The sequence below is a fragment of the Linepithema humile genome, chromosome 2 (genome assembly GCF_040581485.1).
Source record: "Linepithema humile isolate Giens D197 chromosome 2, Lhum_UNIL_v1.0, whole genome shotgun sequence".
Taxonomy (NCBI): domain Eukaryota; kingdom Metazoa; phylum Arthropoda; class Insecta; order Hymenoptera; family Formicidae; genus Linepithema; species Linepithema humile.
In genome coordinates, this window is record NC_090129.1 from 34500499 (window position 1) to 34516173 (window position 15675).

The window sequence follows — 15675 nt, forward strand, 5'->3', positions numbered from 1 at the left end:
AGAATGCATAAATATATTGTAAAATCTGATATATTAATTTCGTGTAATGTTTTCGCGATATTCTCTCTGCATGTAAAATATAAAGGGACTGGAATATTTTTTTATATAACGTGAGAAAGCTGCTTAAAGCGACGATGGATTCTTCTGCCACAGAAGACCGCGTAAAAACACTATTCAGGACATTTTCGCTTCTGTTTACATCTATCTGCTTCTACATAACATTATCGCGCTACGATCTAAAATCTTCGGACATATCCAAATTGTCCGCAGTTGAACTCGCATTGCGGGCCAGCGCACAGACTTTTCAAACGACTAGTGCTTCAATCTTTATCACGTCTTTTTGTACATTTTTATTTATTCTCCAAGTGTCGTTTGATAATCGCAAATTCCATTTTCGAAGTTCGAGTAACTCCGAGTATTTGTGCTGGACAATTCAGACCACGTCGGTAGTGGATTCTCTCTCTTTAGTAAGTAGCCGAAAACGTGACATCCGAGCTCATTTCTGAGAAATAAAATATTTGTAGAATATTCAACAGTTAGAACAGTGAAAAAAAAGCGAAGTCATCTATAATCAATATACGAAGGATATAATTTTCGTGATTGAATCAATCTATTGGCTTGTGTTATCCGAAATTTATTACAAGTATGATCAATAAGATAAGGAAAAATGAGTAAACATTATGAATATTTGTGTGAAATTTGAATTGTTAACCGTCGAGAGAGAAGGACCTTTAAGGAAATATACCCAAATGTCCTTCAATTTCAACAATGGTTTATTGGTTTATTAACCATTTTGGTTTATTGATTTTGGTTTATTGATTTTGGTTTATTGAATAATCGTACAATTTAATATTAAAATTAATATAAGCACGAGATATAAATAAATAGAAAATTTTTAAAATTATTAGCTACCCAATAAGTATAAAAAGTGAAATTACATGCTACAGAAATTATAATAAATAGAAAATCGGAAACTAATTGATAATTAAGTTTTACGGATGTAAATGTAACATGAAATTATTAAGTAGATGTAAAGAAATTGTTGAAATTGAAGGACATTTGGGTATATTTCCTTAAAGGTCCTTCTCTCTCGACGGTTAACAATTCAAATTTCACACAAATATTCATAATGTTTACTCATTTTTCCTTATCTTATTGATCATACTTGTAATAAATTTCGGATAACACAAGCCAATAGATTGATTCAATCACGAAAATTATATCCTTCGTATATTGGTTATAGATGACTTCGCTTTTTTTTCACTGTTCTAACTGTTGAATATTCTACAAATATTTTATTTCTCAGAAATATTAACATATATATCCCATCAAATTTATCGTAATTTTAATTTAAATTCCACTTTTGACAATAAATTAAAAACTAAAAAATCAGTTATAAATTTAAACTGAAAATAAAGTTTATTACATTACATATAATTATAAAAATAATGATGTCCTACCGTTTTGATTCTTTTCAAATTGATACAATTTTTTTTTCCAAACTGTAGTAATTGTAAACGTTTCAGAATTCAGCAAATGATAATAAAAATCGTTCAGATGTGAATGCTGTGAATGTAATGTAATTCATTTCATGAGAAAGATTATTTCACTTATTAGAAAAAAATATAATAATTTTATCGAAATCAAAGAAACTCACTTTTAAATGTTTCTTTGTTTTCTTTAATTTGAACATTACAGAACCAATTACATGAATGTCTCTTTGAAAAAAATTGTAATTTTTTTTTTTTAACAAATCTCCTACAGAGATACAAATAGATTAAGGAGTTAGATCAATCATCTAAGAAAATGTATGATCAATTATTTGAGAAAAAGTATGTTCAACATGAGGACGAATATATTACTATTACGGGCATGTCAGGTAATTATTGATTACAAATATTCGCTATACAATAGACCGAATCATTATAAAAGTATCATTATATAAGTATCAATGTTTTACCAGGTCGTCTGCCTGAATCGTCAAATATCGAAGAATTTAAAGAAAACCTATTAAATGGAATAGATATGGTTACCGAGGACGAACGTCGTTGGCCAGTGAATAAACAAAACAGCAGACTGTCATGCCGATTCGGCAAAATTAAAGATCTTAAAAGCTTCGACGCTTCCTTTTTTCAGATGTCTGAAGAAGCGCATATGAAAGATCCACAACTTCGTATGTTGTTAGAGGTCACATACGAAGCAATCGTTGACGCTGGTGTTAACCCCACTACTCTGACACTATCTCGTACGGGCGTTTTTGTTAGCGTCAATTCAGAAAATTGCAAATCGTACACGGAAACTCCTAGTTATGCAAACGGTTTGTATATTTTGAAAATTGACTCCAAATCATCAATTAGTTGTTTAATTCTCAATATATTTTATATGTAAAACAAAGATTTCCCGAAACTTTAATACAAAATCATATCATATCATTGTTTTGAAAAACACATAAGATTCGGGATTTCTGTTAAGCCAAAATCTAACATTAACTCTGCTATAAAGTTATAAATTGACATGTATTTAATATATAGAAATACCTTGAAATCGATCAATTAAAATTTTTTAATTTTGGTTTTATTTTTTTAGAAATTGTGTTAGCTGAATCGAAAATTTTTTATTATAAATTACAATAAATTATTACATTAAATTATTTAATTTGGAGAAAAAGGAAACATTTTTTTAATCTCGAGATTTGCAAATATACTCGTAATTTGCCTGCGTATCATTGCTTATAAGTACTTGTAGCTTCGTTATATTTATGCGCTTTGAAAAAATTTCTTAAGAACTTGCTTTTGAAATCATAAAATAAAAAATTTAACAAATCAATCTTTCAAAGTTTTAGACAAAAATACTACATTATTTGTAATAATACCTTTATGGCGCAAATAAATTGCAGCGCCGAAGATTTCATATTGTTGAGATGAAATTGCTTCGTTTGCAGAATTCCGATGTTATGGATCAATGTTGGCTAACAACATCTCCTCGGTATTTAAATTTACTGGACCCAATTATGGCACAACCTGTTCGTTGTTCGCTTTGCATCAAGCAGTTACTGCGATACGCACCGGCAAATGCGATGCCGCTATTGTTGCTGGTTCGAACCTTATACTGGAACCGTTGAACTCACTTTATTTGGAAAGTGCACAAATACTGTCCAAAGATGGTAAATGTAAAGTGTTCGATAGCACGTATGATGGTTACGTAAGAGCTGAAGCAGTGGTAGCGATATATTTGCAGAAGAAGAAAGACGCACGCAGAGTATATGCCACGGTCATTCGCACGAAAACGAATACGAATGATTGCACGTTGGAGTACAGCGGGGCCTCTAACAGGAAAATGCTGAACAAATTGATACGCGAGATATACAATGAAGCAGAGATTAATCGTGCAGATGTGGTTTATGTAGAAGCCCATGGTATCGATACAGTAGACGAAGAAATCAAATCGATCAATGAAATGTTTTGCCAAGATCGCACTAAAGAGAATCCACTATACATAGGCTCCGTAAAATCCAACATGGGTCATGCAGAAGCCGTCAGCGGACTGTGCTCAGTTATTAAAGTCTTGATCGCGATGGAAACAAACAGAATCCCTGCAAACTTACATTTCAATACCCCAAACTCGAATATTTCCGAGTGCAATGGACGTTTGCAAGTGGTCGCTGAACATATGTCATGGAATGGTGGTTTTGTCGGTATAAATGCATTTGGCTCTAGTGATAATAACGTACACGTCATTCTTCGCAGTAATTCGAAGTCACCACCATCAAAGTCACCAGTAGACGATATTTTGAATATGTTGAAAATGTTACTTGTCGTATCGGGTCGTACGGAGGAAGCCGTACACGTATTACTAGACAACGCAAAGAAGCATAAAGATGATAAAGAGTTTATCTCATTATTACATGCTGTGCATGCCAATAACATACCGGGACACATAATCCGCGGCTACGAAATACTGCAGTGCGATAATACCCGTAAATTGACCGGATTAAGGAACAACGATATGAAACGTCCCATCTGGTTCATATTTTCCGGTTTAGGTTCACAACGGCCGTCCATAAGTTCCGAATTACTTTTCATCGAACCCTTTCGAAAAAGTCTGCGACAATGCGAAGATATATTAAAGCCTATTGGCATTGATCTCGAGAGAGAGATTTTATATGAAGATAAAGAAACGAGCCGGAACGTAGTTTCGAACCTATCGATTGTGGCTGTCCAAATCATTCTCGTTGATTTGTTGAAGTCAATGGGAATCTTTCCTGATGGCATGATCGGATATTCTATTGGAGAACTCTGTTGTGCGTACTGTGACTCTGAAGAATTCACACTGGAAAAAACTATCTTAGCGGCGTACCTTAGCATCAGCACAATCGAACATGCAGTAAAAGAAGCAAAAAATTCCAATCTGTTATCAAACACTATGGTGAAAATCTGTTTGGCTTGGGAAGAAGTCGAAAAGAAATGCTCTGGTATCGAACATAATATCTCCTCTTATATCACTTGCAGATCTAAAGATTCTTTCACCATTTCCGGCCCTTTCCAGCCTGTACAACAATTCGTAGAAAAATGTCGTAAAATATTTGGCAAAGAGATTGCTGTCCAAGAAATTAACAGTTGTAGTGTCGCTTTTCATGACAAAAACCTGGCCCAGATCGAATCTCAATTGATTGCCGCAATTGAGAAAATCATAACAAAACCAAAACCAAGATCGTCCAAATGGATTTCTGGTTCAATAAATCCTACAGATACGGGTGAAAATCAACGCCGTCATTTAAACTCAGCGGAGTATCACGCAAAAAATATGTTATCGCCTATACTTTTTCGGGAAACAATTACGCGTATTCCAAACAATGCGATAATAATCGATATGGCGTCGCATTTGTGGTCATACGATATTGTTCGCGAATTATTGCCAAAAACAGTAACTAAAATCAATCTGCAAAACCATTACAACGCGAATCAAGCAACTAACGTAATTAATCTATCGTCCGAAATAGGTAAACTGTACATGGCCGGCATACAGCTTGATATCTCGAAGTTGTATACGTCGATAAGCTTTCCCGTCAGTCGCGGAAGACCAATGATCGGACATCTGATTAGATGGGATCATTCCATATGGTGGAATGTACCTAGATATGAAATGGAACAATGGAGTAAGTACATTGAAATAGATTTGTCGAATATAAGCCACGTCTCAATGGGATATAAGATAAACGGAGAAATGATTTTTCCACAAACCACTTGTCTATATTTGGTGTGGAAAGCTTTTGCATCAAAGTGGAATACGACGTTAGACCAGTGGCCGGTGGTCTTTAAGCATGTACGGTTTCAACATATCATTTTTATGTCAAGAAAGAAATGGATCAAATTAATAATAAGCGTTTCAAAGAACACGGGTGCTTTTGAGATTTTCGAAGGTGATAAATCGGTAGGTATGATTGCAAGCGGATACATCTATGCAGTTTTTTTCGAACAATATAAATTCACGTCTCCATTGGTCAACAAATTTGATTCATCGATAGTAGAAGACTATTTTGAAATAAACGAAAAGGATATTTATAAGGAACTATATCTACGCGGATACGAATATAGCAATGTTTTTCGTTGCATAAAGTTTTACTACAATGGCGGTTATTATTACAGTGAACTTACTTGGCTTGGTGACTGGATATCATACATAAATAGTATATTTCAATTTAACAATTTGATGTTTAGCAAACCGCAATATATATCGTACATTCAGGAACTCGTAATTAATCCTTTCCAACACAAACTTGAATTATTACAAAATTCCTCTTTGCCGATATATAGATACCAATACTTTGGTATCAGTTCAAGTAGCATTCAGATTATAGGATTAGAAACTTTGACATCTTGGTGGCAGAAACCTCAAAGCAATATCAAATATGAACAATATCATTTCGTGCCCTATGAATTTGGTCCTAATGACATTCCGAACAACAGACAAGATTCCGAGAACAGCCAAAAGCATAATACAGCACTTACCGTGTTGTTGCAAATCATGTGCGAGAACCTGACAACGTACAAAATTAAAATTGTAGAAGTCGCTGATAAACGAGCTAAAGAATCACTTTTAGGACCGCTTGTACGCAACATACTTCTTAGCCTTGAACCCTCGATTACCGTAAGTAAAATACTACATTTCCATAAATAGTATTGTCATAATTTTAGGAATTAAAGAAAAGTTTTCTGAAGAAATATATTCAAATGTCAGATTGTAAAATAAATAGCAGCATTAAAAAATAATTAAGCAATGATCAATTTTTGGAGTGTGTTGATAGGAACACTTGAAAAGTATTAAGAATTGCTGAAATATTAGTAAAGAATTAGTAAAGAAATGAGAATTCCAACAAAACGCGTAAAAAATTGGAAATGTGTTTCATGATGATTTTTTATCTTATCCCCAAATTTTATATTCGCGCAGAATGTTTTTAGTAGGTCGAAAAAGTGAAAGATAAGCCCTGTTCTGGACGTTCAGTTTTCACCATTTCTCGAACTTTTGAAAACATCTTGTATTTTATATTAAAAAAAAGTAATCACACATATAATATTTGAATGTTATAAATACTACATTTATTTACATTATTTGCAAAAACTTCTGTTATTTCAGATCAACCTGACAGTGACTATTGCATCTTTTAGTGATTACATGAAACTCAGCGAGAAGGACCTTAAGTGTAAGATTGCAACAACGGATGCAAGCAAGGTACCCCCCGCTGAAAATGCGCATCTCGTTATAGCAACGGATGTTTTATCAAACCACTCTGACATCGTTCTCCGCAACTTGATAAATGCTTTAAGCCCCGAGGGTTTTATTCTTTTAGAAGAAACTGCCGAACAAGAAAAATTACTAGATATATCGTCTTATACAAATGTGGTATTGGTCGCAAAATATATTGATGCAAAAAGGACGTATATATTGTTGAAACAGAAGGAAAAGAACAAAAATAAGAAAAAGAACAAAAATAAGGTTAAAAATATATTTATAACAAATGATGTGAAAGATTGGTTCAAGGATTTGAAAGCATATGAAAAGTATCAAAACGTACTTCTCATATGTCATAACAGAGAAAATGAGGAGGATAGAGTAAAATTTAATAATAATACTGGTAAGATTAAATAATAATAAATATTCAAATAATAAAAATTAAACAATAAAAAATGAAATAAATAAATTAATAATAATTAAAACTACATATACACAGTTGAATGTGTTCAATCCTATATTATTTTAGAAGATAATTAGACAATTCAATGAATTTACAGAGATTTAATTGTCACTTTTATAACAAACAACAATCTTGAGTGTTTTCGATCATACAAAAATCTTACAGAAATCCTAACGTTATTGCTGTAAAAATGTTTGTTTCAGTAATTGCATAATAATATTTAACAGCATACAGTAAAAATTGCAAAAGAAAACCGAATTATTCTTTATATAAAATAAACCAAAAATATAGAATAATATTTATAATCAATAATAAAACAATAAATATACTGTTAAAAATAATTTCCTCAATTGTTCTAACGCATTAATATCAATTAATTGTAAATACATTAGTAAAATATTTTGTTGTTGCAGTTATTATCGGATTACTGAATTGCATACGAAAAGAATATCGCACTGTTAAAACGCGATACATTTATGATCAGATACATACTAAACCTTTAAATCCAGCTATGACATTGGAAAATGACTTTTATAAGAACCAATTATGCAAGGAATTAGTAGCCAATGTGTATAAAAATGATAAATGGGGCAGCTATCGATACTTACCATTAGATGTTGTGCGCAGCAAGTTTTCGGTGGCACACGCCTATGTCGGCACTGCGATGGAAAATAATTTGCACAAATTGATATGGATTGAGAGTCCATTAAAATCTTACACGCTCGAATCAAATTCAGACAAGATCATCTGCATGGTGTACTACGCGGCGATTAATAAAGAGTAAGTTTTAGCAAGCCTCATTCTCATTTATTTTAACTAACAATGAAAAAAAAATAAAAGATATTAATGAATAAATTTTATACAAACGACAGAGATGTATCGTTAGCAAAGAGCACAATATTACCGCAAGGTGCCTTAAAACCAACAATGGACGACCACTATGACGTGATTGGGCCGACACTGGGATATGAGTTTTCTGGAAGAGACTTGACTGATCATACGAGATATATGGGAATAGTCAAAACTGGAGAATTGGCAAGCACTGTGCTGGCAGATAGGAATTTCCTTTGGGACGTACCCAATAAATGGACATTGAAAGAAGCGGCGACGATACCGATTGCTTATGTGGTTAGCTATTATGCACTGTTTGTAAGGGGTGACCTGAAATCCACAGACAGTATTTTGATTCACAATGGTGCGGACCATATTAGCCAAGCTGCAATTACTATCGCTCTACACGCCGGTTGTACAGTTTTCACTACCGTTTATACGCAAGTACAAAGACAACATATCAAACGTGTCTTTCCGAAATTGACCGATGAGTTTATCGGCTATATGCAAACGTTTAAACGTTTGATCCTTTTCAAGACGGCAGGATATGGAGTTAATGTGGTACTGAACTCGCTGTCAAAAGGGAACCTACAAGCTACCATAGAATGTCTCGCAATTGACGGTCGTTTTCTTGATTTAACGAACAACAAAAGCACATTTCTATCAAAGTTTGAAAAAATTGGGTCCATTCAGTTTATAAATTGCTGTATAGATTTATTACACGAAAATTCGTCGGAAAAAGAGAAAGTGGTAAAGCTCGTTCAGGAAGGAATCGATAACAATGTCATATGTCCTTTACAGAGCAAAGTGTTTTCAAAGAACGATCTTGAAGAAGCATTTACATGCCAGGCAGGTCAGACCGATCATTGCAATCATTGCGATCATTACACTAAAAAAGTACTACTGAAGATCCATGATGATGAGAAAAGTACTGAATCCTTGGACCAAGTAATCTCTGCTGTACGACGTGTTCACATGCACCCGTTTAAAACGTACGTGATAGTCGGTAGTCTCAGTGAATTCGGCTTAGAACTAGTCAACTGGTTGATCATCCGCGGTGCAAAATACATCCTTCTATCTTGTCCGAAAACATGCAGCAATTATCAGAAATGGCGCGAGCAACACTGGCGTAACAATAATGTCATCATTATCACGGACAATGCTAAAACAGTATCCGATGTCACAAAGATGATCGAAGAAAGCCAGTTGGGACTACCTCCAATAGGAGGTATATTCAATCTGGCAGCCGATTTCAGTGATAAGACAGTTAAGAATTTAGAAGAGGACGACTTCAAAGCAGTGATGTTAACAAGAAATTTTGATATGCTACCGGATCATTATTACTCAAAATTGGATTACTTTATCGTATTTTCGTCCATGATAGCTGGCCGGGGTAATAAGAATCAATGCAATTATGGTTTCGCAAATTTTACTGTGCAGAGATTGATTAAACAAACAAAAGAATTGAATAAATCCGGTCTCGTTATTCAATGGTGTACTGTCGCAAAGAGCTTAATGATAGGTGATTATGTTGAAATATACAAAGATTTACTATAGCTTTATCACAATAAAATAGTTCTCGTTGTATTGCAAATCATGCCTAGGCGCGTAATCGAATACGTACATAATTTAACTTTGCAATAATTTCTTTCATTAATACATTGATTTCTTTCTGTGTAAAAAGATAAATCGTACTCGCATATCTCTCATAGAATAACTAATTATCTAATATTTATATTCTATGCAATTACAATAATATTTTAATCATAATAAAAATTAGTTACAAAATTACGCGATAATTACAAAATTTATTTTTGTAAAATAAATTAAATTTTAGTTTATTCAATAAAATTGCGTCTTTAATATGTCTCTTTTGTAGATATTATAATTTTTGATAGTAATTTTGAAAACCGAAGTATTGTTTTAAAGAATTATTATTTTGTTATTTATACCACACATTATAATTTATTCATTCTAACGATATTATTTTATGTCCATCTTTCTAGATGAGGAAAATGACAATGCCATCACAGCCGATACTGTACAAAACATATCGAGCTGCCTTGAAGCTTTGGATTATTTTCTTCAGCTCGAGACTCCTTGTCCTGTGTTATCTGCGAGTATAATGAGAAACACAAATCCGTAGACATGGAACTTGATTATTTTAAGGAACTATTATCTTATATTTATACACTGCACATACTACAAATTATAATTTATTCATTCTAAATTGAAAAAGAAACTATTACTTCGCTACTAGCCATAGAGGCATAAATTTAGTGAATCCCGACGAGTGTCTGAATACTTTGAGTATGAATTTGCTGAAGGAGATGGAAGTAAAGCAGGCGCTTGGAATTACTGTATTATCTTTAAAGAAACCTGTGCGTTTACTATCTCGAATTTGCGCGATATAGCCTTGTAATTGTTCTTAAATTGTTCTTAATTTTTATTCCTTATTATATATGCATGTTATTATTTATCACAGAATATAAAGCATTGTTTATTAAAGTGAATGTCTAGATTTGCTCAACGGTGTTACGACAATCTCCATGAGTTCGCGTGAACAAACGACCAACATAAACAGCCAGCTCTGTCGCTCTAATCCCTACAACGGCATCTTCGTCGATATTCCATCTTGGCAGGTGTGTGGAGGCGGTGCGTGGCTGCCTCTACCACGCAAATCGCATATTACGATATGTTACATATGTATGTCGTATTTCCAGTCATCGACGTGACAGCGTCAGCACCAACTCCGTGGCTTGTCGTAACTAGTGCTTAAGAAATCTTTTTTCCCGGTAACTCTTTTCTCATTGTGTTTTCGGAAAACTTTTAACTGACGGGATTTATAAAAAGTGTCGACAGTTTCAATGTAGTAGTCAAAGTCCAACGGCATTGTTTAATTTTATATCATTTGACATTAGTTTCTAAAGCGAAATAAATTATCACGATAATTATTAAAAAATTACATAAGCGAGCGATTTAAGAATGACGTTTACAACCAGATGATCAATCGACCAGATCAAGCATAGACAGTAAGCATTGATCGTAATGCGTCGCGCATCTCGAGTTGGTGATATTTAAGTTCTCGCATATTGTACGGAGTGGCATATGAAATACTTGAGCTGTTACCACAACATTCTCTCTAATCGTAAATAATTTATTAAACTTAAAAATAAATAAGAAAAATAATTTATTGAATTTCTAAAAGCTAAAGTAAAAAAGTTGCAAAAATTTCGCGTAACAATGGTGCGAGCAAATCGCGCAGACGGAACGTTGACTAAGGTAAGATAATTACATTATATCAATTTTTGCACGTATGCAAAAATGAAAGTAAATAGATTCTTAATTTTATATTGCTTAATTTGTTAATATACTTTTCATATTACAGATAATATTTTATTAACAGAGAAATTAGATATTATTTTGAATGTGCCATTCTTTTGTGGTCTATTTCTGATTAAACGCACAAAGAAACTTTTATAAAATATGTAAACTAAAACTAATGTATATCAGCGTAAAGAAACAACAGATTCATTCAATGAACAGTAAAGTTCGCATTAATACACACCATACAAAAGCAACGCAAAAAAGAACTAAAATTAAAGTAGTATATAGAAATCGCTAAAATTTATCGTGAATCAAAATAGTGTCGTATTCTTTTTTATAATATATTTGTTTTATTGATTTATTCTCTAAATATAAAAAAATTTATTAAGCTTGTATTTTACTTTAACACGCATGTCGCAAAACACACTGTCACTGATTAAGAATATAATTACAACGCCGGTAAATTAAACACCATTTTTGGTTTCGGCATCGTCGAGCGCAGTAAGCGACGCGAAAACGAGAAGAACGCGATTTATAGTTCCAATCGTAGCGGCTTCAAGAGTCATCGCGATGAGTCTCGTTGGGTATTTCAGTCTGCTTTTCTCGCGGTGCAGCGGTATACATTAATACGTAGAGTCGCGTAGATGTATAATGTTCACTCTCTCGCTCGTGACTGTGTCGGGCTATTATTAGTCCTCGGTCATCGGAGGAACTTCTACGTGCACAGGCGCGAACGCGAGCGAAGCCGCGGGAGCGACGACGACAACGGCGAGCACTGTGACGACGCATGGATACACGCATGTCCGACACGCAAAAATTGTGCCTCTCGTCGGAAAAGAACTCGTCATCGCGTCGAGTCATTACGCCCGGAAATTCATCTCTGTGCACGTGCGTGTGCAACACTTAATTTGTGCCGCGTCGCGCCAAGTTCTGGTGTCCCGTGTCCGTGGCCCGTGCGCAGAGGAAAGGATTTCGGTAACATCCGTTCGTTGGACCTTGGAAAGGATGATTTTCGTACACTTTTCATTGTGAGTTGCTCGATCTTCCGCGCTATCGACCTTGACGCGGTTTTTTGTTTCGTAAAATAAAATCGGCATGAAATTACCAGTGAATGCTGTATACGTATGCTGCAGAATACACATTGCGTTAAACGTTGCCTTTCAATTGTCACGAATCATTGCAGAGAGATAATACAAAGATTAATTAAAATTAAATCAAACACACCGTGTCTCCGATTCCTTCTAGTTCTGCGCATAAAAAAAGTTAATTAAACTCTGTTTAACTTTAATGTTGGTAAAAGCGTGTAAAATTTTATTCAACATCAGTTTACTTCTAATTAATATTCTCTCTCTCTCTATTAGTCTTTAATAACATAAATGAATCAATTATTCTCAATTATTGTATCGCTACAAAGCAATTTTGAAGAGTAAACAGAATTTCTCGAACAGGCACTCACATTCTAGATAAGATAGACTTAGTGCTTTCTTGCACATGATTGTCTTCTGATTTTTTTTTTTTTTTTTAGATGAGGGATGTGATTCCACAGAAAGGAAGTAATAACGTAACTGCTCCAAAATCTAAACCATCCCTAGAAATATACCGACCCCCAGGTTTGTATTCTGTTGTTCTACGCGGCAAGCACGTGTGTCGTAAGCCTCGATGTGTTATTACACACGATGTCGTCGTTTGGTTTCATGGTCATCTCTAGGTGGGAGAGCGGAAGGAACCACGGCGAACGTCACTAATCTCCGACTAAACGTGCATGCCAAGGAATTCACTATGAAGCAGAATGATTTGCATTCTTCTAAGTGAGTGTAAATCGGCGATATAGTATGTAATAATACATAATGAATCAATAATGCAAACTTTTGATATTAATTGTCTAAATAAAAGAACGACTTAGACGTTTCTTATTATAGTAATTAATTTAAAATAAAAAATTATTTTTTTAAATGTTTTTAATGTGTATTAACTCTTGTCGTTTTTTTTCAGCTATTTTATTATAATACTATTAACACGATAATCTAAATAAATATGAAGTCTTAATGACTGGCTTAATTAAGGCCTTGTCTAGTGACTTCGGAATTTTAGGCGCAATTTTGAATTCGAATTAACTGTGAATAATGCAAATGGACATCTCTCTCGACCAGGTCTCGGAATGCATCGGAGCGCTCCGTGTATTATCTGCAGCACAGCAAGTCGAGTAGTAATGTCCATCGATATCTCTACGCTCAGCAACAACAATTACAGCATCCTCTGCAGCAACAGCAGCAACTCCCGGTCCGCCATTCTCAGAGCCATCACACAACAGTGAATTCTACGTCACGGCAGTCTCATTTGTTAGACACATCCGCATCGAGCGGAAATATCTTGCACGTAAGTAGAACGCGACAATAGAAAATAAAATACTTAAGCGTGAGAATTAATTTAACACAATTATCAATACTTATCAAACGTTTTATCCAACAGGCTGCAAGTAGAGTACACTTCAATATAGATCAAAATGAAGTGAAAGTTAATTCGGCGAAACCGGGCAAGCTTACAAAATCGCACACCTTCGTATCCACCTATGGCTTGAAACGTTCAAAGAGCTTGAATTCAACGGATGTATTGGCTGCCAAGGCACTCAACATTGCGGAGGCTTCCGAACTCGGAAAATTTCCCTCGCCCGTTCAAGATATACTCTTGCGAGCAATAGATGGTAAGAGAGAGTTTGTTCATTATTCATTAATAATTCATTTTAAACCCGAGACTTGAATAGACATTGTTCAGATCGAATGGCGCACATTATACGCATCATTCATAATGTGATTTGTACGCGGAGAAAAAAATGTGAATAAAAACATGTTTTTTATCCAACTATATATTTTAGTAAACACAAAATAATGTTGAATCGATCGAACTTGTTTAACTACTCGCTTATTTGCTTCGGCGTTGAAAATTAATAAACAATTTAACCCAGTTGTCACCGATCTCTTTTCTTCACAGATCCGAATCTCTTAAATGCGAGGACATTGATGGAACTAGTGCGGCACATCCTGAACAGGGTAGTGGAAAATCGCAAATATGCCGAACCAGCAGCTAAAATCTGCATTACGATTATAGAGGTCATTTTTTTATTGTTATTTTATTTTAGTAAACTATATATACAAATAATAAATTAACATTATTAACGTAGCAATATTAATTCGAATTACTTGATTATTTTTCAACGTAACGTATATTTTATAGAAAGAAATGAAAGAAACCTTTTTGGAATCGTTGCTAAACACGTGCCAGCAATGGTATCAGGATCGTGCTAGATTATTACATGACGGAGCGACCTACCATCGATACTCGGCCTTTATGACGTTTCTTAACGAGATGTATTGCCAGGTATAACTTTAGAATGTTAAATGTTTAAGTGTGATTGCATATGTGTGTGTATAATCACAATTACAGTTGAAGCGACGACAGCTGCAACTGAAGATGCAGCAAGAGGGTGTTCCTCCCGGACGCGTGCTCCTCACGCTGCTCTGGAAATGTTGCCAGGATTGTCTACAACCACCCGTCATCAACTCGCTTGCCGAGGTAAAATTCAGATTAATCGTTTAACTATGAAAAGATCAAATAAACACATATATTAGGATATAAATTCGCAACGTACGTGAAAGCTGGTGCTCTTCGGTAAAAGATTTCATTTATTTGTTCGAAATATATGCACAGACGAATTGCCTGTTCATCATCCTTACGTGCATCGGCAAGGATCTGGACGCAGAGCTGCCCGCGCAGTTGCAGCAGCTTCTCGGCAGCGTGCGCGACGCTTTCCTGGCGGAAGAGACGACATTGCCGCCGGTGAAGAGGACACTTTTACAATTGATCGAACTACACGCTGCTCATTGGCAACTGCCGGCACCGGCGGTGGTTTATTACTACCCTTCGAGCTCGAAGTGACCGCTATCACCGGCACTCGCGGTCTCCGTCCGTCCTCCCGAGTGCGCGCGAGTACGGAAATGTATAATCCACGCGAAAATACGGCTGTACTTTAAGTATTTGTACTGGATCGAAGAGGTTAGGTTTCTTAATAAAAGTGCTCGCCGGGCGCGCCATTGCTTCTCGACGCACAATAACGAACGCACGAACGAAAATACGATGATGATTTACGTTATTTTTACGTTTTTCAACGACTACTAATGGTTTTTGCGACGATCTCGTGCCTTCGAAGTCTTGTTCACAGATTATTCTGTATGCTGACGACAATACGAATAAACAAGTTCTTTTATAGAAAGATTCTATGATAATTAATTTTCATGAAAGTGAATAATGAGATGAGAGAATTCCAATGA

General features: G+C 34.9%; 2 protein-coding genes across 3 annotated transcripts; both read left to right on the forward strand.

Annotated features, from left to right (window-relative positions):
- Window positions 1–50: 50 nt before the first annotated feature.
- On the forward strand, window positions 51–10531 carry LOC105674779 (fatty acid synthase-like). The gene is made up of 8 exons (XM_067349078.1): window positions 51–467; window positions 1765–1879; window positions 1964–2317; window positions 2942–6147; window positions 6634–7132; window positions 7606–7972; window positions 8065–9545; window positions 10030–10531. Exons 2-8 carry the CDS (start codon window positions 1807–1809, stop codon window positions 10167–10169), a joined length of 6120 nt encoding a protein of 2039 aa, XP_067205179.1. The 5' UTR covers window positions 51–467; window positions 1765–1806; the 3' UTR covers window positions 10170–10531.
- Window positions 10532–10739: 208 nt separating this feature from the next.
- Window positions 10740–15617, forward strand: LOC105674921 (CBP80/20-dependent translation initiation factor). 2 transcript variants are annotated; one of them, XM_012371605.2, is made up of 9 exons: window positions 10740–11305; window positions 12876–12960; window positions 13059–13158; window positions 13501–13726; window positions 13820–14051; window positions 14339–14457; window positions 14582–14725; window positions 14792–14920; window positions 15056–15617. In XM_012371605.2, the coding sequence occupies exons 1-9, from the start codon at window positions 11267–11269 to the stop codon at window positions 15281–15283; spliced, it is 1302 nt and encodes a 433-aa protein (XP_012227028.1). In that variant the 5' UTR covers window positions 10740–11266; the 3' UTR covers window positions 15284–15617. The 2 variants fall into 2 exon arrangements, with proteins under 2 accessions (XP_012227028.1, XP_012227027.1); XM_012371604.2 differs by lacking the exon at window positions 10740–11305 and adding an exon at window positions 11980–12378.
- Window positions 15618–15675: the final 58 nt, after the last annotated feature.

Coding starts and splice junctions, on each gene's coding strand:
- LOC105674779 (XM_067349078.1), top strand. CDS start 1,807: ATGTATGATCAATTATTTGAGAAAAAGTATGTTCAACATGAGGACGAA. Junction 2,318..2,941: donor AACTCCTAGTTATGCAAACG/GTTTGTATATTT, acceptor CTTCGTTTGCAG/AATTCCGATGTTATGGATCA. Junction 6,148..6,633: donor GCCTTGAACCCTCGATTACC/GTAAGTAAAATA, acceptor CTGTTATTTCAG/ATCAACCTGACAGTGACTAT.
- LOC105674921 (XM_012371604.2), top strand. CDS start 11,995: ATGTATAATGTTCACTCTCTCGCTCGTGACTGTGTCGGGCTATTATTA. Junction 14,052..14,338: donor ACTCTTGCGAGCAATAGATG/GTAAGAGAGAGT, acceptor TTTTCTTCACAG/ATCCGAATCTCTTAAATGCG. Junction 14,726..14,791: donor TTAACGAGATGTATTGCCAG/GTATAACTTTAG, acceptor TCACAATTACAG/TTGAAGCGACGACAGCTGCA.